This window comes from Protopterus annectens, chromosome 15.part0 (assembly GCF_019279795.1).
Source record: "Protopterus annectens isolate FY-2018-M chromosome 15.part0, PAN1.0, whole genome shotgun sequence".
NCBI lineage: Eukaryota > Metazoa > Chordata > Ceratodontiformes > Protopteridae > Protopterus > Protopterus annectens.
The window spans coordinates 239663118-239689659 of record NC_056749.1 but is presented as its reverse complement, the minus strand read 5'-3'; the positions used below and the strand labels follow the sequence as shown (position 1 = coordinate 239689659).

The 26542-nt window shown below is 40.3% G+C and overlaps 1 protein-coding gene across 1 annotated transcript in view; it reads left to right on the top strand.

Annotated features, from left to right (window-relative positions):
- KLHL4 (kelch like family member 4) overlaps positions 1 to 26542 on the top strand; it is a 1295922-nt gene that overhangs the window by 745744 nt on the left and 523636 nt on the right. The window contains exon 5 of the mRNA XM_044056990.1: positions 10351 to 10563. Coding sequence (XP_043912925.1) covers positions 10351 to 10563 — 213 coding nt within the window. The remainder of the gene's footprint in view (positions 1 to 10350; positions 10564 to 26542) is intronic.

Here is a 26542-nt window from a genome sequence, read left to right as displayed (position 1 = left end):
AGAAAACAGCCTGGGATGTCATCTGGTCCCATAGAGGCAATGTTCTTTGCCTTGGACAGGGCTTTGAGGGCCTGCTCATCAGATATGTAAGGTGGGAGGGGGGGGTTGGGGGTGGATTTGTTGTAAGTTAGGAGGAGATAAGGGAGTGAAAATTTTGCCAGACCTATCCGCTAGCAGGTTTGCTATCTCTGTTACTGTACATCATAGGTGTAATTCCTACATGGTACCATATGCACATGGGCATTATATGATGCATGATCAACATATAGTGCAGCTGCATCAGATCTGTATTTTCATATGGTAATATTATTTATGAGATCATGCCTACTTCCACATAAACAACAGTGGCAGGCCACTGAAGGAGCAACAAAACAACACAATCAATCACAAATATGAATGCATTAGTAACCGTAGATTATTTGCTTAGTTCTTCTGCATTTACTTGGTTTTGGCCTGCTAAGATCTGTATTAACAGGCAGTGCACCTAAATATCAAAAAGGTATATGAGATTGCTGCACAATTTTGTCTTCATATTTTAGTATAATGGCTAGAATGCCTCTCTTCCAGAGTCTACATGTCCTCTTTCTATCTCTGTTTTATAACCCATGATCCTTGTCCTGTATAATTTGTGGCACAATGAATGACAGAATTCCACAGTAAGCTACCAGAGATTATAGACTGTAGATGTGCATACTCATCCCTATTGCAATCGTACTTTTGAGAACCATAACTGAATTACTGCACTTTTATTTGCTTCACACAGTGATCGCTACTGTTTTTGCATTTGTAAAGCATTTATTTGTGTGGCAAAAATAGTAATTTTTCTGTTGGCTTTTCCAGTTCCGTGTGCCTCAGAATCTCCTTGCAGAAGGACAAATTAGCCAGGGACTTAGTTGTTTGATAGTTGTTTGTTATTTAATCTATCCATGATTTCTCTTTTTCCTGTGCTTTTACATTAAGGAAATCCAGGATTATCCATCTTGTGTGTTTACTTGGTCTCTCTGATTTGGGAAGAACACCAGGAAGCTCAAAGTTTGGTTGTTTGCTGATTAGAGGGCATAGGAGTCCGTTTACAAGCTTTTTTCTCTAGTGTAAATCAGGTGCATTTGCAAGGCTCTTTGTTCACTTACAGAGAACTTTACAAGGGAGGTAAATAGTGTGGGAAGAAATAGCCAGGGAATTGTTATGGCTAGGCTTGTATAGGCCCTAGGGCTGATAGCCTAGTACCAACTTATGAAACCTATGAACAGTGCCTTTCCAGTCTTTCAATTGTATCCAGTGCCATCCAAGCTCAGATAAGAATGTTTTATTGATTTACTGCAATTGTATTTTCTTTATACAGTGATCACTACTGTCCTTAACATTTTTTAGCGCATTTATTTAACTTTATGGCAAAAATAGACATTTTTCTGTTTGTTGGCTTTTCTAGTTGGGTCCCCCAAATCTATTTACAGAAGGTTGAATTAGCTAGGGACTTAGTTTTTTGGTAGCTGTTACTCATCTGTTGTGCACCTGAAAGCTGTTTTTTTCTGTGCTTTTACATTAAGAAATCCCAAGATCATCCATCTTGTGGCAGAAAGTGTTTACCTGGTCTCTCTGAATTAGAAAGCTCAAAATATGGTTGTTTATTGGCTAGAGGACACAGGAGTCAGTTTTTATGCTTTTTTGTCTGTTCTAAATCATGCAAGAGCAGTGGCAGTTAGCAGTGCCCTGTATAGTAGCAAATGCCTAATTAGTAAAATTTCCCTGTAAAAGTAGGATTAGATCCAAAACCTGTTAAACAGTGTGATATTGTGCAGAAATAAGCTTAGAGCAGCTAACTTGCTCATTGAATAGCACTATCATATAGCTTTATATAACATCTTTCCCTTATCCCCCAGAAACTACCCTAGAAGACCCATGTTAAAACCCAAACCTTAATCCTAAATAGCCCATCCTATTACAGGACCGGGCAACATGGATATGCAATTTACAAATGTCTCTGTGACCAGCTTGGTTGATTTTGGAATCCTAAGGCAATGCACCAATTGTCTCATGTTCTCAACCAGTTAATCATTAAAGAAAATAACAGTATGAGATGTAAATACACAACTTCATTGGAGGCAAAAATCTCATATGCAAATAAGGTTGTCAGGAACACCTACACTACATCTCTCATCCACACCTCTCACCGCACACACAGCTTGTCTTATGCTGAGGGACTTAAAAAACTTCCCAAATCACAAAGACCTCTAAAGCCAACTAATATCAACACTGCTCCTTGGCCATCACTAAAGCATACACAAAAAGCAACACCAAACATCTTCCATAAGCCTACACTTAATAGTCCCCCAAGTACAAAGTCCGTAAGGCAAGCATTTGATTTAGCTAATACTCTTGTCATTGGAGACTGTGTTGTGTGACACACAGATGCCGCACTCACCAGGCTAAATCAGGAAAAGACAATGGTTAGTTGCCTATCTGATGCCAGGATCCACAATATCACCACATACTCAAGTTACTGCACCCCAGGTACCAATATGATTTTATCTTAGTCCACGTGGATGTCAATGACCTGAGACATACCTTCCTAGACTATATAAAAAGAGACATAATAAATCTCTTAGTATATGTGTCACAGACAGGTATGAACTTTGCAATGAACAGCATTCTACCTGCACCAAGGATGATGTCACAGTCCGAATGTAAAATTATTGATTTTAATAATTGGCTTAGTTTCTGGTGTCACTTGAGGGAGATGCAATATCAATCAACACAAGAAGACATGATCAAAAGACTGCATTGCTTTGTCAAGGATCCTCCATAGGATTTTGGATGCTGTGTAAAACTTTATCCATCCCCTTAGAGCTGTTTTTTAGGCAATGATAAAAAGACAAACTACCAACATAGTGAAAAGGTCTGCAAGTAACATTAACGTCTTACAGCTCAGTGCTGAGAGCCTAAACACAAACTCCACACTCTTTAAGTCCTTCTCAGTCTAGAGAATGTAGACATCTGTGCCGTGACCAATACTTAGTTTAAAGCCATAGAAAGTACTCTGGAAGTGCAAGGCTTCAGTGCCTTCCATATATTTAGACCAACAACAGCACAGACTGGGACAAAGATGGAGGTGTCTTGATCTACACTAGCAACAAACATACCTCCAAGTTGGTAAAACAGGATGACACCATGGAGCTCATTCATATGCAAGTTACAGTAGATAAGGTCCCTCACCATATCATGGCTAACAACAGGTCACCATCTATGCCTTCTATGACTCTACTTAATTGAGGAATTCACCATCCAACCAAACACAATATTTATGGGTGACTTTAACTACCTGTCTATAAACAGGAAAATGTACACTCCCTCAAACTCACAGGCACAATGCTTCCTGGACTTTATTAACCCAAACACTCTGGCAGGATTAGTGTACACTCTATTTAGAGGATCAAACATACTGCATCCAGTACTCACCAACATGGGGTATCATTGCAACCCCTCCCCATATGCCCTGACTAGTGTAGTCAGATCACAAAACTGTCTTATTTGAAGAAAAATAAGTCCAGGAAATCCAACGAAACCAGTAAAAGGAACTATTCAAAGGCAAACTACATCATATTAACTGGCATTTTGCCAAAATTCAAGGCTCCTCCACCCCAAGATCACAGCTACCTATACCGAATTTTTCACAGAGTCCCTCTACAAACATGAAACTTGAATGACTACATAGAGGCTGCAGTACTTATCAGAAATAGACCCAAAACAAACACTAAAACAAAAAACAAACTCAACCAGTGGAATCCTCACCTAAACAGGGTATATAATAAAAGACAAAAACTCATGGCTGAAATCAGAAAGAACAACTCCCTTCAAGACAAGTGCTCTCTCATACAACTAAACAAGAAACTAAGAGAGCTAACTAAATCCATCAAGGCCATCTAATAAGTCAGGATAGCCTCACAGGCTAAGGACAATTAGAAGACCATCTTCAGCTATGCCTGCAACCTTAGAAGTAACACAAAGCAGAGTGCGGAACTGGTGGTGAATGGTACCACATTCACTGATTAGGGTGGCATAGCAAATCTACTGGCTGATAAATTCAGATCACCCCCCCCCCCCCACTCCACCAGGTGAACACCCATCCAACATTCTTCCCACAGATATCAGCAGGAACCAGGTGCTGGCACCACTTGTTAAAGCTACTTCTATAGGTCCCATCAATATCCCCAGTTGCCTTCTGAACAGTCTAAAACAAAACATGACCTATCAGTGTGGACCATAATTCAACCCAGGGAACTAAAGACCTGCCAGTCTAACGAGTTTAATATACAAATACATGGAACGAATTACCATGGAAGTGATAAACAAGGACATTGGTAACCTACAGACACTGGACCCATCCCAATTTGGCTTTAAGGGAAGATCATGCCTACTTAAACTGGTAGACTTCTTTGAGAGTGTCACTATGGCAAAAGATGAGGGTAAAGCAGTGCATACTACATACCTTGACCTGGGGAAGGCATTCAATACAATACCCTACTCAGGTATTGATGCCAAGCTATGTGAGGTAGGAGTTAATCCTTACATAACTAACTGGTTTGCCAGCTTGCTTACAGACAGGACTGAAGCTATCAGGGTCAGTGCGAACATCTCCACCAAGACACCGTCCACCAGCAGAGTACCCCAGGACTCTGTACCATGCCTGCTTCTATTTGGCATGTACTTCTCAAAAGTTAAGGCTAACATTCAAGGCCTCTGGCTCACCAAGTTTGCAGATGACTGTAACATGGGAGCTATTATAGATTCACCCCAAGACACCAACATCTTGCAAGTGGGTGTAACACATAAAAATGACTGGTGGCAAAGCCATGGCCTAAAACACAATGCCAAAAATGCATTCTAATGCTCTTTGGGAAGCTGTCAATCCAAATGAATTGCTCCAATCAATGAAATGCCCCTAAGAGTCAGCCTGGTAGTAGGGGATCTGGGAACACATGTAGAGAGCAATCCGGCCTTTGACCAACACACAGCTAAGATAATAAAATCATTCCTTCTCACCCAACTTGTAAGTAAAGGTATGGAATCCAGGTCCAAGGAAGGTATAGTACCTCTCGACTCAGGTCTTATCAGACCTGTCATTGAATACAATGCCCCTTTTGGCATGTATCTAACCAGACACTTGCAACAGATGGAACATCCAGAAAGATTTCTCACCAGAATTCAGGGCATGATTACTCTGTCATACAGTGATCTCCTAAAAGCTCTGTCTCTGTATTCAGTCTCCTTCTGTATGCTGACAAGGTATCTTTTGCCTGGCTTACAGGGCTTCCTCAGACCTAGCCCTGGAGGATCTGTTGCGTATGTGCAAAACAAACAGCACCAGAACTAGTAGATCCAGGGATCTGAACTTTGTTGTGACATAGTATGTGCTGGAGAGACAGCTGTATCCCAAAGGATCCCTGAACTATGGAAAAGGCTCCACATCCATGTAAAACAGAGTTAATTCCTAACCCTGTTCAAACAATACCTTGACAATTGGATGAAAAATCATAAATTTACCCCAGTCTGGCCCCCATGTCCCTTACGGATAAAGACTGTTAATAAAAAAATATATGTATTATCCAAACTAACCCTCCCCTACAATCCATAGTTAGCTCCCTACTAACATGCCTCCCATATAGACACCCATGATACTTGGGACACAAATGGTTTGGGGCACATAGCTAGGCTTGTAAGGGCCCTAGTACTTAGCCTAGTCACAACCTATGAACCCTGTGAACCTATAAACTGTGAGTCCCAGAATTATGAAAACAACAATGAAAAGAAAGAATAGTCAATACTGACACTTACTGCTCTCCTATAAAGTTATTTTTGTAGGGTGGACAAGACGCTGCACCCCTCACAGCTCTGCTACATACATATATACACTCTGAGATTGCCATACCTCAGAGAAAAGGGAAAACTCCAAGACACAGCAATCTCAGATTTACTTTAAGTCACCATTTTCTAATATTCAGTCTTGCACTGTCAGAATTTAAAACATTACTTGTGCATGCAGTGGGTGTGGGTGTGGATGTGGGTGGGCAGAGGTGTGGGTGGGTGTGCATGTGTGTGTGTTCTAATATGTAGCCTCACCAAAATGTCAGCAGCTTTCAGGTAAAAAAAAAAAGTTAATAAGATGCAAAGTTCTGTGTCACACATGAGTATATAAAGAATCATGTAAATCAGCCTGTTTCAAGCCAGTCCAGTGCCACAGAGGGATCAGGCTGTGGCCTTGGTCCTGCTCTCCCAAGTTCAATTCATGGCTCATGTAACTGACAGAGTGGGCATTCCTATCCAAGGGGGATGGTGGACCCCATTGTATTCCCTGGTGACATGAGAGGGGAGTGTATCCAAAGAGGGATTAAGCTGCTGCTGGGCTGAGGTGATATGTCAACACAATCTCATTGCATAAAACCAATAAACAAACCCAAAAATATGGAAAACAAATGGAAACACAATAACCACCAAGGCAGAAAGAAAATAAATAAATATAAACTCCGGTAAAATGGATAGACAATGTATTAAAAGGTAAGCGCTTTCACAATAATTAATATTGCTTCATCAGACCAAGAATTAAAACAACAAACATTTTAAATAGTCATTTAAAAATCAGTGGACTAATCACAACTGTGAAAATGCCCTCCAAAATATAATACATCAAAAAATAGGCACAATTTAAAGAGACAAGCATTCAACTCTGCTATAAAAAATATACACAACAATTCATGACTAATCCAAATCATAAAATGTAAATAAAGAGTGTTATTAATTTCTAAGTTTATTGACTCTTCTAGACTTCAATGCAGGCTTAAGGGGAACACTATCATCCAGCCCATAGCCTCTATGTGCCCCAAGTCTTAGGATCCATTGGAGCTCTGCTGTCTCAGTCATATTAAATAAATCACCTTGCCTAACATTCTCACACAATGAACATAAGACCTGAAAAAGAAATGTATGTCATTCCCCATTTTTCAATGTGTGCTTAGCTAGACCATTGTGTTCAAGTCCCCTTCTAGTACAATAAATATGGTCCCTGACACGCTCTCTAAGATGATGATTTGTCTTCCCTACATAAAATTTAAAACAAATCACACAATGTGCAACATACACCACGTTTTTAGTGTCACAGCTAGCAGGGGCTCTTAATTCCCATAAACGTCCAGTGTCTGGATGTTTGAAATATCTCGACTGATCTATGTATTCACATTGAGCACAATGGCCACATTTACGAGTGCCAACCAACATTCCCAGATCTTATCTAGAAACATTAGGATAACATAAATATTGTTTTAGATTCTTCCTATTTTTGTAAATTAATCTAGGTCTAGACCCCACTAATTCAGAAGTACATTCATCTGTTAACAAAACTGGCCAATTTTTTTCTATTTCTTGAATCATATTAATGTCCTGAGTATATGACAAAACCATAGGGACTTGACTCAATGTAGGAGATTTTAATATCCTATTTCTAGACTGGTTACTGAAATAGGGTTTAGCTCTACCACTTCTCTCCTGTATTACCTCTGAACAGGCCTTAGAAATCTCATTGGGTCTTTACCCTCTCCCTTCAAATTCATATGAAAGTTTCTCTAGGCCTGAAACAAAATCATTTTCTTGACATGACAGTCGTGATATTCTAAAGGCTTGTCCATTTACTATACGATTAAAAGTATACTCTGGATGCATACTCTCCTGATGTAGAAACCCCGGTCACTAGCAATTCTTCCTATGCATTTTAGTAGACAGCGAGTCCCCCTTTTTAAACACAGTAAGAGCTAAAAAAATCAATATAACTAGTAGATTTCTTCATAGTAAATCGCAAGAAAGTACTAGTAGTGTTCAAATGATCGACAAATTCCAACTCATATTCCTCCCCTTCCCATACAAGGAAGAGGTCATCAACGAAACATCGATAAAAACCTATATGAGGATTGTTCAAGCCTAGAATACAATGATGTTCCCACTCAGCCATCACTAAATTAGTGTAGGAATTGGCACAACTGGTGCCCATCGCTACCCCAGCAATTTGCCAATAACATAAATTTTGAAATATAAAAATATTGTGTTCAAGTACTATTTCCAATAGAATACAAAGAAAATCTGTTGTATAGAAATTCTACCATACCTAATTAGATAATTCCTCACCATGCTGATCCCCTCAACATTGGGAATGCATGTGAAAACAGAAAGAAACATCATTGTGTGACCAACAAATTAGCCTTGAGTGAATTATGATACATCATATACAAGTCATGTAGAAAATGCTCATTCTATGATTTGGATTAGTACATGAAGTATTGTATATATTTTTATAGTGGATTTGAATGTTTGTCTCTTTAAATTGTGCCTATTTTGATATATTATATTTTGGAGGGCTTTTTCACAGTTGTGATTGGTCCACTGATTTTTAAATGACTATTTAAGATTGTTGTTTTAATTCTTGGTCTGATGAAGCAATATTAATTATTGTGAAAGCACTTACCTTTTAATAAATTGTCTATCTGTTTTACTGGAGTTTATATTCATTTATTTTATTTTCTTTCTGCCTTGGTGGTTATTGTAACAATCTCATTGCATGTCCACCCTTAGGATGAAACCAAGAGACTGCAGATCAGGGAAAGAAGATGGCATAGGGCATAATAAAGAAAAATTCCTCTGGTGGATTCTATAATGGCCCAACCCCCAGGACACCCTTAGGATCCACACTAGACCCAGGTATACAGAGGAAGTCTGGGTGAGGGTTTATGAGGTGGCAGGTACACCTGGCAATGGGCCTGGGGCACCAGGGTAGGGAGTCAATGGATGATGTAAGAGGACCAAAAAAAGAAAACTAGCCTGTTTCTGGGCAACATAAAACAGTATGGGATAGCATATAGTGCTCCAGTATGAATGGAGTAAAAGTATGGCTGATGAGTGTAGGGATAATTCTGTATTATTCTGTCTCCATGTTAAAGCAGCTGGTTCACTGACCCTAGTTTTGGAAGTTTGCAAGCTGGAGAATCACAGTGTAGTACCATTTAACCCTGAAAGACAGTAGCATCTGCTTTTCTGCTGCCATAGTTTTGATTACCCCAATACAGATTAAAATGTGTACAGTTAATCTCTGACTCATGCCCTAAAATGTCAGCTGGAAATTTCATCTCCATGCACGTACATTATCATTATAGGATCGGCTGTTCGCAGTTTCAGTGTATTTAGAAAATAGGCAATAGAACAACTTATATTCTTGATTTAATCTTTATACTGTTTGATGAAGTAATATTTTACAGTGTACTGCAGATGAATGGTTGTTTAAGTAATAGGTGGCCTTATGGTGGGTGTTAGAATAAATAGTGTGGTAATATCACATTGGTCTCTGTAATACTACTTATAATTTTATGTGCAGTGTCAAAAATGATGGAAGTTTTACTTGCCAAGAAGCAAAGATATGCTATTTGAGTGGTTATGCATTCTTTGCTAGCACTATAAAACAGCATGAAACCTGCTTATGTGAATGGTAAAAATGACTTGGAATTATAATAGAGAGAGATTTCAATTTTATTTGTTATGTAAATAAGTTCCTTAACATGTCACAGTACCTTATCACAAGTTTATAGTCTTGGAAAAATTTGTCAGGAGTATAAGCCAATAAACGAGTGATAAGTGATTTTTCACACAAATGCATACACACATCACTTATTGCTTCTCTTAGATTACTTCAACATTACATTGGCTACCTTCTAAACCATGTTGTTAACTTGTACTCAGTAATATTTCCATAAAATTTAAGTCCTTATATTTCAATATGTATTTTAATATCTTTCACTTCTCACTGTTTGCATTATTGAAATTTATGTCTTATTTCTGCTGCAAGACATTTTACAATAACAAGCTGTGACTAGGCCAACAGTTTGTGGACATTGGTTTGGTCAGAATAACTTCCATTTGGTACTGTTGGACTATGAATAATACTTACCTGCCTCCAGGTCTCTGGTCACTGAACGGGACCAGTCATGTTTAGTAAATTAACATCAATGCTAACTAAATATGCTTCCTGAAGAAAATTCAAAACACTGAAATGTGATAACTGAAATATTGCTCTCCATGTAAAGTTTTATTTTTACTGCAGTCATACTTATTTAAATTATAACATCAAAATACAACAAAAATGCCGGATGTAACAAGTCTAAAGTTCCTTACTTCTGTGATTATAAAATATTGCTGTATTTTCATGTAAGCAGATAAATGCATATCGATCTAACTCAAAATGTAGAAGTACTTATTTGTATAAATTACTATTTTTGAAGTGTTAACATTGCTCAGATTGTTATTTCTTTTGAATTTAAGGAGCACTTCCTAGAAGTAATCAGGAATCAAGAGTTCCTCCTCCTTCCAGACAGTGAAATTCTGAAGCTGCTTGCCAGTGATGATATTAATGTTCCAGATGAAGAAACCATTTTCCAGGCGTTGATGGTATGGGTCAAATATGACCTACAAAATCGACAGCAGGCTTTGGGAATGCTTCTATCCAATGTTAGGTTACCATTACTACCCCCACAGGTATGTACTCTGATACAAAATTAAACCTCAGAGCAACAGTCTTAATTAAGCAACAAGATTTGTCATGGGACCTGGGTTACTGTCAGGTATATTGAACTAGATGTGCCTGACAGAACAATACCGACACACAAATTAAAGCTTTGTGGTTTTCTTTCCAATCTGGCAATTACATAAAATGCTTTAATAAAACTTTCATTTTATGAGCTACAACACAAATAGGTTAAATCCAACACCTTCTTTTATTGTTTATAACTGCTACATTTTTGTAATTTAATTTTAATAAAATATGTAAAGTTACAGTAATCTGAGCAGGATTGCATAATATTATTAACAAAACTACATCTTAATGGAATGTGATCAAATCATTCTACATGAAAAGAGCACATTAGTAATAACAATGGAAAAATGTCACAGTACACTTATGAAATATCCAGAAAATAAGCAATCAATAATGTTATATGTGACAATATCCTGAATAAATTATTTGCTTTAAGAATTCGTTTCATTTTTCTGTGGTGTGTGACATACAAACTGTTGTTTTTAAGTGCAGTTGCATTTTCGTGGTGCACATATTTTCTCAGATGCTAAATATTCAGTTATTTGATTCCTAGTAAAAGAAATGATCACCAATATTTCATGTTACATATAATTATTTTAGCACATTAGGAGTCAGAGGTGGATATAGTATGCTTTACATACAGTGATGGCAAAAGAAATCTGTATATTTGTATGTGACATTGATAGCAGCAGAGAGTGAAGGAGACAAGCAGTAAATAGCATATGAAATCGGACTTAGTAAAAACGTCTGGAAAGCAGAACATTGTTAATGTAAGCTACAAACATGGATATCCTTTAACTGCAGTTACTTCTGTCTGCATTAATAATATTCTTACTTTACTTGAGAGCCCAATGTGGCTGAACCCATTGCAGCCATAGCCTAATTTATTTTGATTCAATGGAGAGTTTAGAGCAATTAATCATTCCATTTCCACAATGATTTGCCAGACCATGTTGCCTGCCAGTCTGAAGAGGAGTCAGTGTCCTTTAATCATCCACCAGACTTAGTACAATACCATATCCTACCTCAGCTGTATAAGTCAAGCAATGTCTCACTTAGAATCACAAAGGAGTTCTTTACTCTAGTGATGACAGGGGTAATTAGTGTAATCATCCTTCTTCATTGCTACTTCTACCAACATAAATAACCATCCTACAGTTTGGGAATTACATCCAACCCTGCTGCTGCCTCTGCCAGCTTTGCTTTCCATCTCATGGTGCCCAGTGGCTATGGCATATGTTTCTACTACCCACCTTTCTGTGTCGTGTGACATTCAGGGTGCATTATGGTGCAGTGCCACTATACCAAACAAGGCCCATTGCTCTGAAGTATTCTTTCATATAGTTGTTGGCTGTACTAGTCAATATCACACTGTCATCTCTATTTTAGAATGTAGGCCGGAGCAGTCCTTAAGTCTTACTTTATTATAATGACACAGTGAGCATAAAGGGAAGAGCATCCCCTTTTATAGAATGTAATTGAAATATATGGACACAGAAAGGAAACTGTGGTGGTTTTACTGAAAATCAATGTGTATCAATATAGATCTTATATTTTTTAAAGGTTACAGATTAACCTTACTTTCAGCATTGTAATTAACATGCAAGTATAACCAACGTAACAGAGATGACAAAAAAAAAATGTCCCAACAGTTAAAACAGTAGAACGATTAGCCAACACAGCAGAATATAACAAGTACAACATTTATTCACCACATAAGAAAATAAATAAAATAAAAGGTCAGCACTTTCAAGCCAAACAACCTGGGGTTCTTCAGACCTATAAAGTAACAATCACACAGCTGCTGATATACAACGTTTCAAATTTAGCAGTTTAACTCACATGACCTGAGAACAGGTTTTAGAGGTACAGAATCGTTTAACCCCATGCCTTTGTCTGCCTGGAACTCTAGGATCCATTTACGTTCTAGACACTTCTTTTTAGTTTTAGCATCTCTATCTCTAATATTCACATGAAAAAGGTTGCATCACTAAAAATTCAAATGTATGATTAATACCAGCATTGAGTAGATGTCTATATAATGCATTGTTTTTATCACATCTTCTGATATCATACATACGTTCCCTAATGTGATCCTTTAAAGCATGATTTGTCTTGCCAGTGTAAAAACATCTACATGATGTACAGCCAAGTATACCAAATTACTAGTTTTGCAGTCAGCATAAAAATTAAACTCAATTACATGCTCAATTATCATATGAACATATCTGCTAGCACTATAAACAAAATTACACATGTTGCAGGATCTGCAGGGAACACTCCCTGTTCTAATGATTTAATCGTTCCCTTACCTAATTGCTTATAACATAATTTTCTCTTCAGAGAACTATTACTTCTATAACAAAACTGTGGTATCTCACCTAACAGTCCTTTATATCTCTCATGTGAAGTTAAACTACACCACTCCAGTTCTTCCAAACAATATAACAATATATCAACAAGATTCATATGCTTGTGTTACAAATGTATTAGAAAATACAGTTGTGTACACTTACCATAAATGTAGATGTTCGAGTGTATTCACTGTTGCAGTCATCATATTTGGGTTATCCCTGCCAGGGTAGCCCTCGGCCAGCCCGAATACCAGAGGCTTAGTATTTCTCCGTTGGTTGCTGTCACTTCAGGACTGACGTCAGGTTGTCAGTAGTATAAAGTAAGGCAGCCGACACCATTACATCAGTTTTTCTTGCCCTGTCAGGAGCTCCCAAGTGGGAGCCAGGTTCTGGTGGAAGAACCCCACCAGTAGAAAGTAAATACCAAAATGTCCCTTGTAAGGAGAGAGAAGAAAAAAGAGGGGGATGGAGGGAGGGAAACTAGGACTGCAACAGTGAATACACTTGAACATTTACATTTATGGTAAGTGTACACAACTGCACTATGTTCTTCGTGTTTCACTGTTGCAGTCATCACATTTGGGTTGATTCCCAAAGCTGAGGAAAAGGATGGAGGCAGTCAAGGAGACTAGGGGCTAGCTAGGATGCCCTGCAAGACTGCAGAGGCAAACCATGCCTTGGATTTGGAGAAGAGAGGCAGGTGGTAATGTTTGGTGAAAGTGTAAACAGATGTCCAGGTGGCAGCCTCCAGGATGTCCCTGGTGGGGGCTCCTCTGAGGAAAGCTGCAGAGGTGGAGGCTGCTTTGGTGGAGTGAGTCCTGACCCCCTTAGGGGGAGGCTTTCCATGTTGCTTGTAACAGAAATGGATGCAGTGTGCTATCCATTTGGAAATTGTTTGTTTGGAGATGGCTTTGCCCTCTGCCCCTGCAGCAAAGCTAACCAGCAATTGATCAGACTTTCTGAAGTATTTAGTCCTGTCTAGATAGAATCTGAGCTGTCTGTGTACATCTAGCGAGTGCAGGATCCTTTCCCCCTTGTTCTGTGGGTTAGGGAAAAAGGTGGGCAAATGAATGGATTGGTTGAGAGACACACTGGACACCACTTTGGGCATGAAGGATGGGTTAGTCCTGAGGGAAAACCTGTCAGCATGGAAGATGATGAAGGGCTCCAGCCATGAGTGCTTGTAGCTCAGAGACCCTTCTGGCTGAAGTGATGGCCAGAAGGAAAGCTGTCTTCCAGGAGAGAAATTTTAACTTTGCTGAAGATGCTGGTTTAAACAGGGGCAGGGTGAGCTTTTCCAACACAAAGTTAAGGTCCCAAGCTGTGGTAGGTGCTCTTCTGGGTGGCCTCAAGTTGCTAGCCCCTCTTAGGAACTGTTTGATCAGAGGGTGTGAGAAAAGGGACTGCTCAGTGGGGAAATGAGCAGGGATAGCAGAGGCATGTATTTTAATAGAGGAAAAAGAGAGACCACTTTGTAGCAGGTCAGCTAGGTAATCCAGGATGAGAGGGAGGGAGGGCTGTGCCGTATCGGCTCCCTTAGCCTGAATACAGGTGCAGAACATTTTCCATTTGTCAGCATAAGACTTTATAGTGCTAGGGCATCTGGCCTCACGCATAACATTTAGAACCTGTTTACTGAGGTTGGCAGATTGATCAGTGGTTAGGGAATAAGCCAAGCTGCCAAATTGAGGGTCTGCAATTGGGGATGCATGAACTCTCCTTCCCTCTGGGTCAGGAGGGTTGGGGTCTGAGTGAGATGCCATGGTGGCAGTGGGGACAGGCTGCACAGCAGTGGGTTCCAGTGCTGGTGAGGCCAGTCTGGAGCAATAAGAATTGTCCTTGGTTTTTCCTCCCTTATTTTGAGCAGTACCCTGGGGATGAGAGGTAGTGGAGGAAAGGCATAGACCAATAGATTGACTCAGGGGAAGGACAGGGCATCCACTTTCCAAGCCATGCAGTGATGCTCCCTGGTGCAGAACTTGCTGAGTTGATGGTTGGTGTGGGAGACAAAGAGATCGACCTTCAGGGTACCCCATTTCTGAGTTATTAGGGTGAAGGTTCTTTTGTCTAACTGCCACTCGTGTGTCCAGAAGATTTCTGTTTAAGTGGTCTGCCAGAGCATTTAGAGAACCTGGCAGGAATTGTGCTAACAGGTGGAGTTGCATGGCAGAGGCTGTGTGCCAAAGGGTCATGGCCAGCCTGCATAGAGGGTAGCAGTGAGTCCCTCCCTGCTTGTTGATATACCACATCACAGTGGTGTTGTCTGTTTTGATCAGTAGAGTCCCTGGGGAGGGAAGGGGCTTGAAAGCTGTCAAGGCATGCTGGACAGCTAACATCTCTTTTTGGCTGATGTGAAGATGGATTTGCTGTGGGCTCCATTGGCCCTGTATATACCTGCGATCCAGGTGTGCACCCCAGGCATAGTCTGATGCATCTGTGGTGAGGGTCTGGGTGGCAAGGGGTGGTGAGAAATGTAGTCTCTTGTTGTGGGAGCATGCTGCTGCCCACCAAAGAAAATCTTTTCTGAGGCAAGGTATCATGGGTATAAGAGTTTCCAGGTCTTGAGAGTGTTGACACCAAAGGCTTTTTAGGTACCATTGGAGTTTCCGCATCTGCAGTCTGGCATATGGAATGAGTAGAATTCAAGATGCCATGAACCCCAGCGGTTGCAGGATTTTCCTTGCAGTTAACTGGGGTCTGGTGGCTAGTTGAGAGAAGTAGGCTGTCAGGTAAGTTTGCTTCTCTGGTGTAAGGAATGCCATCTGGGATGCTGTGTCCAGGCTTGCTCCCAGGAATATAATCATTTGGGTGGGTACTTGTTTGGATTTCTTTTCGATGACTGTGTACCCTAGGGAGGTCATTAGGGAGTTTACGAAGGCCAGGTGCTTGAGCAGCTTTTTCTAACTGTCTGCCTGAGTTAGGCAGTTGTCTAAGTATGGGTAAATTTGGATAGCCCTTTGTCTGCAAAAGGCAATGGCTGGAGCCAGACATTTTGCGAAAACTCTGGGAGCAGTAGATAAGCCAAAGAGAAGTGCAGAGAACTGAAAGTGCAGAGATCCTGCCCTGAAACATAGACATTTCCTGCATGATTCCCTGATAGGAATGTGGAGGTGTAGGCCTCTTTTAAGTCTAGGGTGGATAGCCAAGCATCCTTGAAGAGCATGGGTAACAGTTGCTGGAGGGTGAGTATTTTGAATGTTGGTATCACCAGGAAGGTGTTTAGAATGGATAGATTGAGGATGGGGCACTAGGTGCACTCATTTCTGAGTACCAGAAAAAGTCTGGAGTAGAAACCTTGGCCTTTCTTGTTCTGCAGGAACGTGCTCTATTGCCCTCATAGAGAGCAGGGAAAGTACTTGCTTTTGAGCCTCTGACCACTGATTTGGAGGTAGATGTGGGAACCCTTTTGGAGCTGGAAGGGTGTGGAAAAAAAATTTGTATCACTGGGACACTATTTTGAGGACTCAGTGGTCGTTGGTAATGGTGGCCCAGGTGCTTGCTTAAAAGGAGAGTTTTCTTCCTAAGGGTAAGTGAAGGTGGGCAGAGGGAGGAGTGGAGAGGAGAGTCATTGTGAGTTCTTACCATGAGGGGGGTGGCTTAGATGTCCCTGTTTTTGACGTGGAGGAAATCCACTGTTTTGATCTCTGCATTCCCTGTGGCTGCTGTCTGGGGGGTCTGCTTCCACGGGGTCTGGGCTGAAATGACCTGGTGGGAGCAGGAAAGGACCAGTGCTTGGAGGGGCAATGCCTGCTGAACCTGGGTGGCTGAACCTGTAAGAAATCCTTAACTGTCTGCATAGATTTAGCTTTTTCTTCCACCTTTTTTAAGACCTCCTCTGCCTTAGTGCCAAATAAGTTGCCTTTGTGCAAGGGTGCAGAGAACCTTTTAGATTTAACATGGTCGGGCAAGGGCTGTTCCTTAAGACATGCATGCCTTCTAATGACAGAACCAGTGACTGCTGCCCTGCAAGAAGCTTCTAGGGCATCAAAACCATAGTGCAAGGTGTGTTTAGTTACCTAACTTGCAGAATGCATTAAGTTTTGTAACTCCTTAGATTCTGCAGAAGCAGGAAAGGAAGACACTTTTTGTTTGAGGAGTTCCAGGGTATGTTGCTGACATTTTAGCATATGGAACTGGCAATTTAGTGCTCTGATAGCAAGAGTAGCAGAGGTGTATGCTTTTTTACCCCATCTGTCTAGTGCTCGGGAATTCCTATCTGAGGGTTGGGATTCTTAGCAGAGGTTGCTTTAATTCCTTTAGGCCTTTGAGAAATTACCTCAGGGTCAGCAGTGGGATTTTTAAAAAAACAAATTCGATTTAGTCAGGGACTCTGTAATACCCGTCAGGTTTTCTGAGTGCAGGATGTAGGGTGTCAGGAGTCAAACTGGACTCCAGGAAAACATCGTCCACAACATCCAGGACTGGTGGAATGGCCAGGGGTCTGTGCTGTGGAAGATCTAAGAATTCCCCGAGTCTCTCTTTAGACTAAGGGTAGTCCTGACATTCCCATTGGAAATGCTCCCTTAAGGTAAGAAGGGTTTCCCCAAAGGAAAAGTTCTCAGGGGGAGAGGCTGAAGGAATGAAGTCCTCTGCATCAGAATCCTCATAAGCAGAGAGGGGTTGCATGTCTTCATATTCAGATGCATCAGAGTCATCAGACTCCTGTTCAGTCAAAACTACTGGGACAGACCTCTTTTTCTTTTGGAAGGGGTAGCTTGGCTTCCCCTAATCAGCATGATAGGGTCTTCCTCCATTTTAAGCATTTGAGACTGAGGCAAGGAAACAGGTGCCTGAGATTGGGTTGTCAGTTTCTTGGGTGTGGTTCATACCCTGGGCCTTAGAAACTCGGTAGTTTTTGAAAGAATGGTAGACTGGAAAGAAGTTGTCGGTTTGTGTCGATAATCGGTAGTGCGAAGTACTTCCTTGGAAACCAGTGGCTGCTCATCGGCTCTGGACCGATCCAAGGGAGAGACAACTGCAGGATTCTTAGCTGAAGAAGAGTTTTGCGCCATATTAGACTCCAAAAGTGTCTCGGTAGCGGCCTACGAATCCACAGAAGTGGGCATCAGGGGCTGCAACAGCACCTCACTGAGGACTGGAGAACTGATGACTAGCTTAACGGAAGCATCGTCGGTAGGTTTGGACCTGTGTGGTCTGTCACTGTCTTTATCCTTATGTTTTTTTGGAAGATCTGCTGTTGGATGGCTTACCGAAGCCATATCAGAATTTGAGGACTGTAAGTGAAAATATCTAACTACAATAAGGGCCCGACGATGTATAGTTCTGGCAATGAGCAAAGCACAAAAGTGACAGTGGGAGATGTCATGGTCTGGGCCTAAGCAAGTGACGCAGTAAGAATGAAAATATTTGTGCGGTATTTGCTTTCCACAGGCGAGACAATTGTTAACTTTTTCTGACATTGGTTAGTGCAAGAAAAAAGGATCCCTAACAGGGTACTTAGCTTTAGAAGACTTCAGCTTTAATTCGGAAGATGAAACTCAGGTAGTGGCCAACTGGCACTAGTGCAAACTGCTTCTGCTTCGGGCTCCATGGCAAGAAAGACTGATGTAATGACGTCGGCTGCCTTACTTTATACTACTGACGACCTGACGTCAGTCCTAAAGCAACAGCAACCGATGCAGAAATACTAAGCCTCTGGTATTCGGGCAGGCCGAGGGCTACCCTGGCAGGGATAACCCAAATGTGATGACTGCAACAGTGAGACACGAAGAACATCTGTATGTTATGTGTATATCAAATGGCTGGTACAGAAGTGTGTGTTGAAAAGGGTTGTAAAGTACGCCGCTTTAAACATTTATCCACAGTGTATCCTACTAGAACAGAACAGAAATGTACATACACTATTGTAACTGTTTAGATGTATATATTTTAAAGGGGAAACTGGAATACAGAAGGTTAACTTGCAAAACTTCAGAAAAATAGGTGAAATTAAATTACTTTATCGTCACACCATAAAAATAATGTTATCTTTCAGTTTCAGTGCAGTAACAGACACAATGTCTAGAACTAGAGGTTCACTGTATTTCCTTGGAAGTGTTTTTATTGCTTTATGACTTCCAGGATGTACCTTAGATCTAAGAAAAGCCCTTGTTTATGTATTTTCACAGGTAGATGCTAAATGCTACCAGCTGCATCAGTGGGGGGTTTACCTAGGATAGAGTCAGATGACAAGAATTGATGTCATCCTGCAAACTATCCCTGCAGTAATATTTGATATATTAATTTAAGAATTTTCTACGAGAGACTGAGTATTCTGTATTTTCTTTGACTTGACATCAGCTAGAAGACCCACTCACCATATCTGCCTTGCTTGTTCTGAAGTAAGTATACTAGGAAAGAGTATAATTCTTTTAGATATAGTCAGGAATATAGCAAAGCTTAGCTTAGATATTTTTCTTAATTTATTTGTGACTGTCCTGCAATGTTGTTTTAAATATTTCCTGTGATTTTGAACTCTGATATCACTGTACATGTATATTTGGTATTGTCTTGTTCTTGTATTATTTATTATTAAATATATTTAAACATTTCTTTGTGGCTGATCTTTGTGAGACATATTTAAGTTCTGAGATTATTTATTTGGTGACGCTTTCTAGACCACTCCTGATACCCTTGCTCTTGGTCAAACTACCATTTGTATTGATAGTAACATTACATGGTAAGATTGGACACCCTTTGTTAAGGGCCTTAAAGTAGTTGATAAGGATGTGACTGATGGCAGTGATAACTACCTTATAGTCTGGCAAAGGGGACATAGCTAGTAAACCTATGCCAGCCTTTCCCAGATGTCGGTCTGTGTATAGATCAAACCTCAAAGAGTATGTGTGTCAGCTACTTAGGCAGGGACATGAAGCACTGGTTGGACAGAGTGGGTGCTGGAGGTCTTGGCTTGGCTACTCAGCTAAGATCTCAACTCTATAGCTGTGCTAGTGGGGAGTCTTATTGGGGATCTGGAGAAAGAGAGAGAAACCAACCCCAGACTGACTGTGGTCTCTGTGTGCTCGTAAGGGAAATAGCACTTGATGCAGAGAGTTGCATTTGGAAATAGTGTGTCTGCACCTGTCATCCTCACTAGTGGTGAGGATTGAGCCTCCTTGATTACTGGGCCAGTGGTGGAGCATCACAAAGCCCCAAGTTGTTTGGTGTGAAAGTGCTTACCCTTTATTTTATTTTCTTACGTGGTGAATAAATATTGTATTTGTAATTAACATGTTTATTTCCAGTTTTATACTTGGTATAGAAGGCATACATGCTTGCAGAATGCTTAGTTTTTGAAGATATTTAGTAAGAGAAGTGGTCATGATTTTTGTTTATTTACAGTATATTGTAATTGATACTACTTCCATGTGAGATACCATGATGGTGGTCAGCAGGCACTAGTAGTAACAATTGCATTGGATAGTATACCCTGTCATATTGTATTGTGCAAGTCCATTGCTGTTGTATTTCACTTCTTGGAACTAATATTAGAGTGCCCTTCCTTAAGTGTTAGAATTTTATCAAATATTGCTTTCTGTGTAATTTTACTTGCAAGTTAAACACACCATAAAAACCAACATCACTTGTGATTAATTTTCTTGTACTGGCTTATCAAATTCTTTGAGATGGTTTGTCCTCCACATTAAATACTATGACTGCTAATCGTAATACAGTATGGTGTAATACCAGCAATGGCATGCCACGTCTAATATTATTATGTGAAGCAGAAGAATGTCTTATTCTGAGTGAAGAGATTGGCACTGCAAGTTCCAGTTTTTGAGAAGTACAAGATGGTTGCACTGCATAATTCTTCAAAGTACACACTACAAATGATAAAGAATTCTTGATAAATTCCACCCATTGTCGCTAATTTATGAGTCATCTACTGCCACCAAATTATATGCATTTAGCAGTTGGCCTTAAACACGCAGAATAAATGTCTACTGCTGCCTCATTTAGCAGGAAACACCTACCATATCCAAAAAAGGTTTACACTCACCAGTTGACAGTAGAGATGTGATCTTAACTGCATTGCTCTTAATCCATTGGCTTCCAATGCTGTCTTGCCAAAATTAACTGAAACTTTTTCAGGATTGTTATGTGTAGGTGCATACACACACACACACACACACACACACACACACACAGACACACACACACAGACACACACACACAGACACACAGACTTTTTTTTATTTAAATACCCCCTTCCCAGACTTCATAATAACATGCTTCTACCAGCTAGACCAAGCCGGCATACCAAGAATAAAATTACTATTCTCCCTTAAAATAAGCTAATCATTAAGTATTTATATGCAAGCAGTCAATCTTCAAAAAGCAGATACCAGAGACTGAGCTGTGGTGCAAGCTTTTGAAACTAAATTAATAAAGCAGTTTACTTAAAATAAATAAGATACCACTGCGGTGGTAGTGCTACGGTAGCGTTGTCGCCTCACAGTAAGACGTTGTCCCGTTCGATTCTCAGCTAGAGCGTCTTCTTTGTGGAGGCATACATGAATGGGGCGTGCCTTCGTTGAAGGTTGTGCGTCAGGGCTGGTAACCCTGTACGTAAAAATCCACTACCAAACATTAGCGGACTGGAGTTCCGCTGTGGCGACCCCAAACCGGGAAAAGCCGAAAGACACAAACAAACTTAAAATAAATAAGATGAAACAAATACATTTGTAAATTCAGATATACAAGTTGCTGTTAACTCCATTCTCTGACACAAATAGATAAAGCCATAACTGCAACTCTGACAATCTGAATTCAGTTAGTGGTTTGGGTGCTGGAAGAACTAGGTAATGTGGTGGGTAAGGCATGGATGTTGCCAGTGAACCCACCCAGGAGAGAGAGATTTGGTGGCTCCCCAGCCACTTGTTCTGCAACTCCATAGTCAAGGTTGGGGAGTAGTAGGCATGATTGTACAAACTGGTTGGGTTTATGCATACTCCTACTTAATTACCATTGGTGGCACCAAAGCTTATACAGTGATGCTGATGGGGTCTATATTACGTAATCGAAAACCCATATCATCGAACACCACAACACTGACACACATAGCCCGAACTGCAAATAAGCTGAACCCCCTAAACCACGAAATTTCAAATCTCGAACCGTCATAGTCAGCCAACACCACTGCGCGCTACATACTAAATACCCAAACATAATAAATAAAACACATACATACACTAACCAAACCCTACTTCTAACCCTACACTAAACCTTACATACATTACTATCTATGCACTTACCTTAACCCGCACCCTAACCCTAAGGTCCGTAACTATCGCACACTCACCCTACAGAAATATACCCAAAAAAAAACAAATAATCCACACACATACAGTTAACGAAACCCTACTTCTAACCCTACACTAAACCTTACATATATTACCTATCTATGCACTTACCTTAACCCGCACCCTAATCCTAAGGTCCGTAACTATCGCACACTTACCTTATGGAGCTATACCACAGACAGGCCAACCATGACACTTCGACATTTCGTGTTTTGCGGTTTTGAACGTTCGACATTACTGTAGTTCACACTATACGTGTCTGTCTTCTGGTGTTCGCTGAAATGGGATTTCGATCTCGTAATATAGTCCCATGCTGATGTTGTATAGGTCTCCACAAGGGGATATGGGATTTGGGATTTATAAGAAATTCCTATCATGGCTGCTTCACTGACAGATGTGGCATGGAGTGAACTTACCTGATTGGGGAGTATATGGGATGGGCTCCAGTGACTCTTGTCCCTGAGAAGAACAAATGAGCATTGGAGCTCTCACTGGACAGCCATGGCATTGGTTTGATTATCAGTGGGTAGGGAGATGGAGTAAAACACATGTTAAAATGGGTTTACCATCATTATCCTAAATCACACGCAATCAAGTCATCCTATGGTCAATATTCTTCAGCGAAAGTCAGAATGCCACATTCCAGTATACCGATCATAAACACCAAACCTCAAAATTCCCTACCGCTCTGGACCCAGGAACACGCGTTAACATGGGTCCAGAAGGGTGTGAGATTTGCCAGTTGGGAATGTTGGTGTTTGGCATAAATTTGTTCGGGATGTAGGACATCACGCAGGTGGACTCAACCACCTGTGATTCAGGGTAATGATGGTAAACCATTAAAATATGCAATCACTTGTATATTTACACAATGGCATACAAAATACACTGGGTTTAAAAGATGGATTGCATGCAGAAGAACTCTATTCAACAACTTTTCTGATTCTTTCATTACCAATATCTAAAACTTTTATTGAATTCTTTCTACCTGTGGCTTGGAAATCCAGACCGCAATTGCAGAGTTTCTATGGTGAGGAATTCTAAGCTTAAATTTCTGTTCTAGTGCTCCATTCTATCATGCACATTTCAAAAATAAAGCAGAAACAAAAGCGAACAGTTGTACAGTCTGATTAAAAGAGTCCCAAGTTCTGTTTTTCCTGCATACCTCTCAACCTCTTACTGCAAGAAATCTGGACAAAGCCAGAAAGAATGGGGGGACAAAGGCCCAAAAATAGGGACATAATTTAAATATTCTTCCTATAAATATAGAAAGTTGTTAGAATAAAACGTTTTGCATTATTACATATTATCTGAAGGATATAGTCTAAACTCAAATGTTTGTCTTTATTTAGTGACTTCAATATCCAATAACTTACCAGAAAACCACAAATTTTATGAGGAATAGATCAAAAATATGAGGCAAAAATCTTGATATTCTGCGAAAATCTGTACAGTTGAGAGGTATGCGAAAGTTTCCTGCATAGATGTAATTCTAAATGTAAAGTTTCCTATTGCCACAGCCACATATTTCTTAAGGGAAGCTAGCAACCAAGTGTTTTCATTTATTTTTCTTTTTTAATGAAAAGTTTGCCACATGATCTTAAGAGGTCTGCAGAAAGGTGATATTTTACTCTTTCTGCAAATGTATTTGTATACACAAACAAGCACACTCATAAGTCCCTTATGCATGATCAGACTTAATGTTGAACAACTCACCAACAAAAATAAGACTGACAATACTTAAGACCAAATTACCTAAACATCAAGTCTGTGAAGGATCGAAAAATGAAAGCTAGTTACTTCGCTATCTTTACTCTAATCACCACCCCTATAACACTAGCCTCCAGCTTGTCTGAATCATGGCAGTGTTACAGAAAGGTTTATTTTTAGGGTAAGGCATATGGTCAATGTGGGGGCAGGAGCACAGATGGAGTTAGTTTTAGCATGCATAACTAAGGTGGTCTTCTTCACCTTGCTAGGGTTCTACACTCCTGATAGCTTTGGTGCCACTGAGATGTGCCTCAAACCAATATGTTCAAGACTTGTCTAATGGACTACTTCAAATTCAGGAGAAATAATTGAAGTAATATGGTGGAACTACTGTGTTTTCTGTGGCCAAAACAGATTTGTTCTCACTGATTTACATTCAGCATTATTGTTATGGCTGATTATTAGATCGATTTTTCAATATTGTTTTGGGAAGTAGAGGAAGAAATCTAAAGTGTTTTTATCATAATGAAGATTGTACAGTAAAACTGGAAGCTGATGTTAATAAATGTGCTAGCTGAATGTGTAGGACAGAATGTATTCTAATATGGAAGTTCAGTTTAAAGTGGATGAACATTTTTCACCATAAAAAAAAAAAAAAAAACTCATCTGAAAAAGGAGACTTGTACAAATATGTGATACTACTTTTAAGTGATTTTTTTTCTTATCAGATGGTAGCCATTTCATTGACTTGCATACAAACTGTCACATCTGTTATAGGAAAGTAATGGCCGATGGCATATAGAACAACATTCACACTTAGTAGAGAAATGATTTTACTAATATTACTTAATATTTTTCTGTAATTATCTATAAAATGGACCAAGCCCCCCTTTACTCCATCTTGAAAGATTAATCTTGATTGTGAAGTCTTAAGTTTATTTTTTTCAATGTTTCTCAGCAGTTCTTAATATTTATGCTGTGTCAAATGATAATAGTGAAAAGCTATAGCTGCAAATGGGTGTCAGCTGGTCTAATAAAATAAATGCAGCATTTTTTAAAGCCTTTCCCAACGATGTCTATCACCCCCAGCCTCCTCCTAAGTATTTACTGGTATTTTTTCATTGTTTTAAAGCTATCTGTTCTGCTTTTCCCACTGAGCAGTGTTTAATTAACTGATCTGTTAACTGCTTAAAACATTCTTTAGAGCCTCCTGGCTGATGTTCTGCTGTTTTAAATGTTTTTTTCAGTGTCTCACTGCTATTTTTCTGCTGTGTTAAACATTCTTCACTGTTTCCCGCTGAAAAAGGGTAGCTAGTAGCTATAGCATAGTCCAGATGCAGGCCTGCTGCTTCTGGAACTGTTTGTAGTGGTTTGTTTGTTCTAAACACATTTTCCAGGCCATCTTGGATTGGAGGGGGCCTATCTGCACTTTTCATAGGATTATAGGAGGTTACTAGGCTATTGGCCCTGAGGCCCTTATAAGCCAAGCCAAAAGTTTAGCCCATGTTTAGACAAGTCATCACCCTGGGGGTATATTTTCTGTTTCCAATCCAGTTATCCAGGTTGCACTTAAAAAGGGGTAAAGAGGTACTCTGCTTGATGTGGAGAGAGGGAGTCTATTCTATAGATGGGGGAGTCTATGGGACACAAATTTGTCCCACCAACAAGTCCTGTTGATGTCGCAGACCAGGTCAAGGCTGTGTGTGTGAGTTACTTGAGTGGAGTTTGACTTGCAGATATGCAGCAGTCCGATCACGGTGGGGTCCATGACCGTCTTGTATGCCGGACAGAGGTTACCTCTGAGGAGTCTATATGAAACTGAATAGAGGGATATAGGGCTTTTAGCCTATCTGCGTATGGTAGATGTTTGAGGCCCTGGATACAGCTGGTGAGGCACCTCTGTGGTCTCTCCAGCTGCTGCATGTGCTTTGCAAGGTCCATGTTGAAAGGGGCATTGTACTCAATAATGGGCCTTATAAGGGAAGAATACAGGGATGTTATGACCTCCTAGTCCCTGGATGAGATACCTTTACTTATGAGGTGAGCCATGTAGAAGGCTTTCCGTACCATGGAAGCAACATGGTGGTCAAAAGTCAGTTTGCTATCAACCCAGGTGCCCAAATCCCTCATGACTGATTGTGTGCTTGGGACATTGTTATTAATGCAATCATTTGTGGGGACGTCAGCGTCCCCAAAGGGGATGATGATGCATGTTTTGGTTTTCAGCTTGAGGCCATGTTTCTGGCACCAGTCATTTGTCTGAGTGAGACCCTCTTGGAGGATATCCACATCATTAGGGGAATTGATGACAGCACCCAGCTTGCAGTCATCTGCAAACTTGGTCAGCCATATCCCACTTGTTTTGGCCTGCACCTCAGAAAAGTATATCCCAAATAACAGAGGCTTCAAGACCGAACCCTGGGGTACACCACTTGTTACGGTTCTACTGCTTGAAGTGGCTTCCCCTGTTTTGACTATGTGGGTTCTATCAGTGAGCCAGTTTGCTACCCATCTGGTAACATATGGATTGATGCCTAGTTGAGAGAGTTTACCTA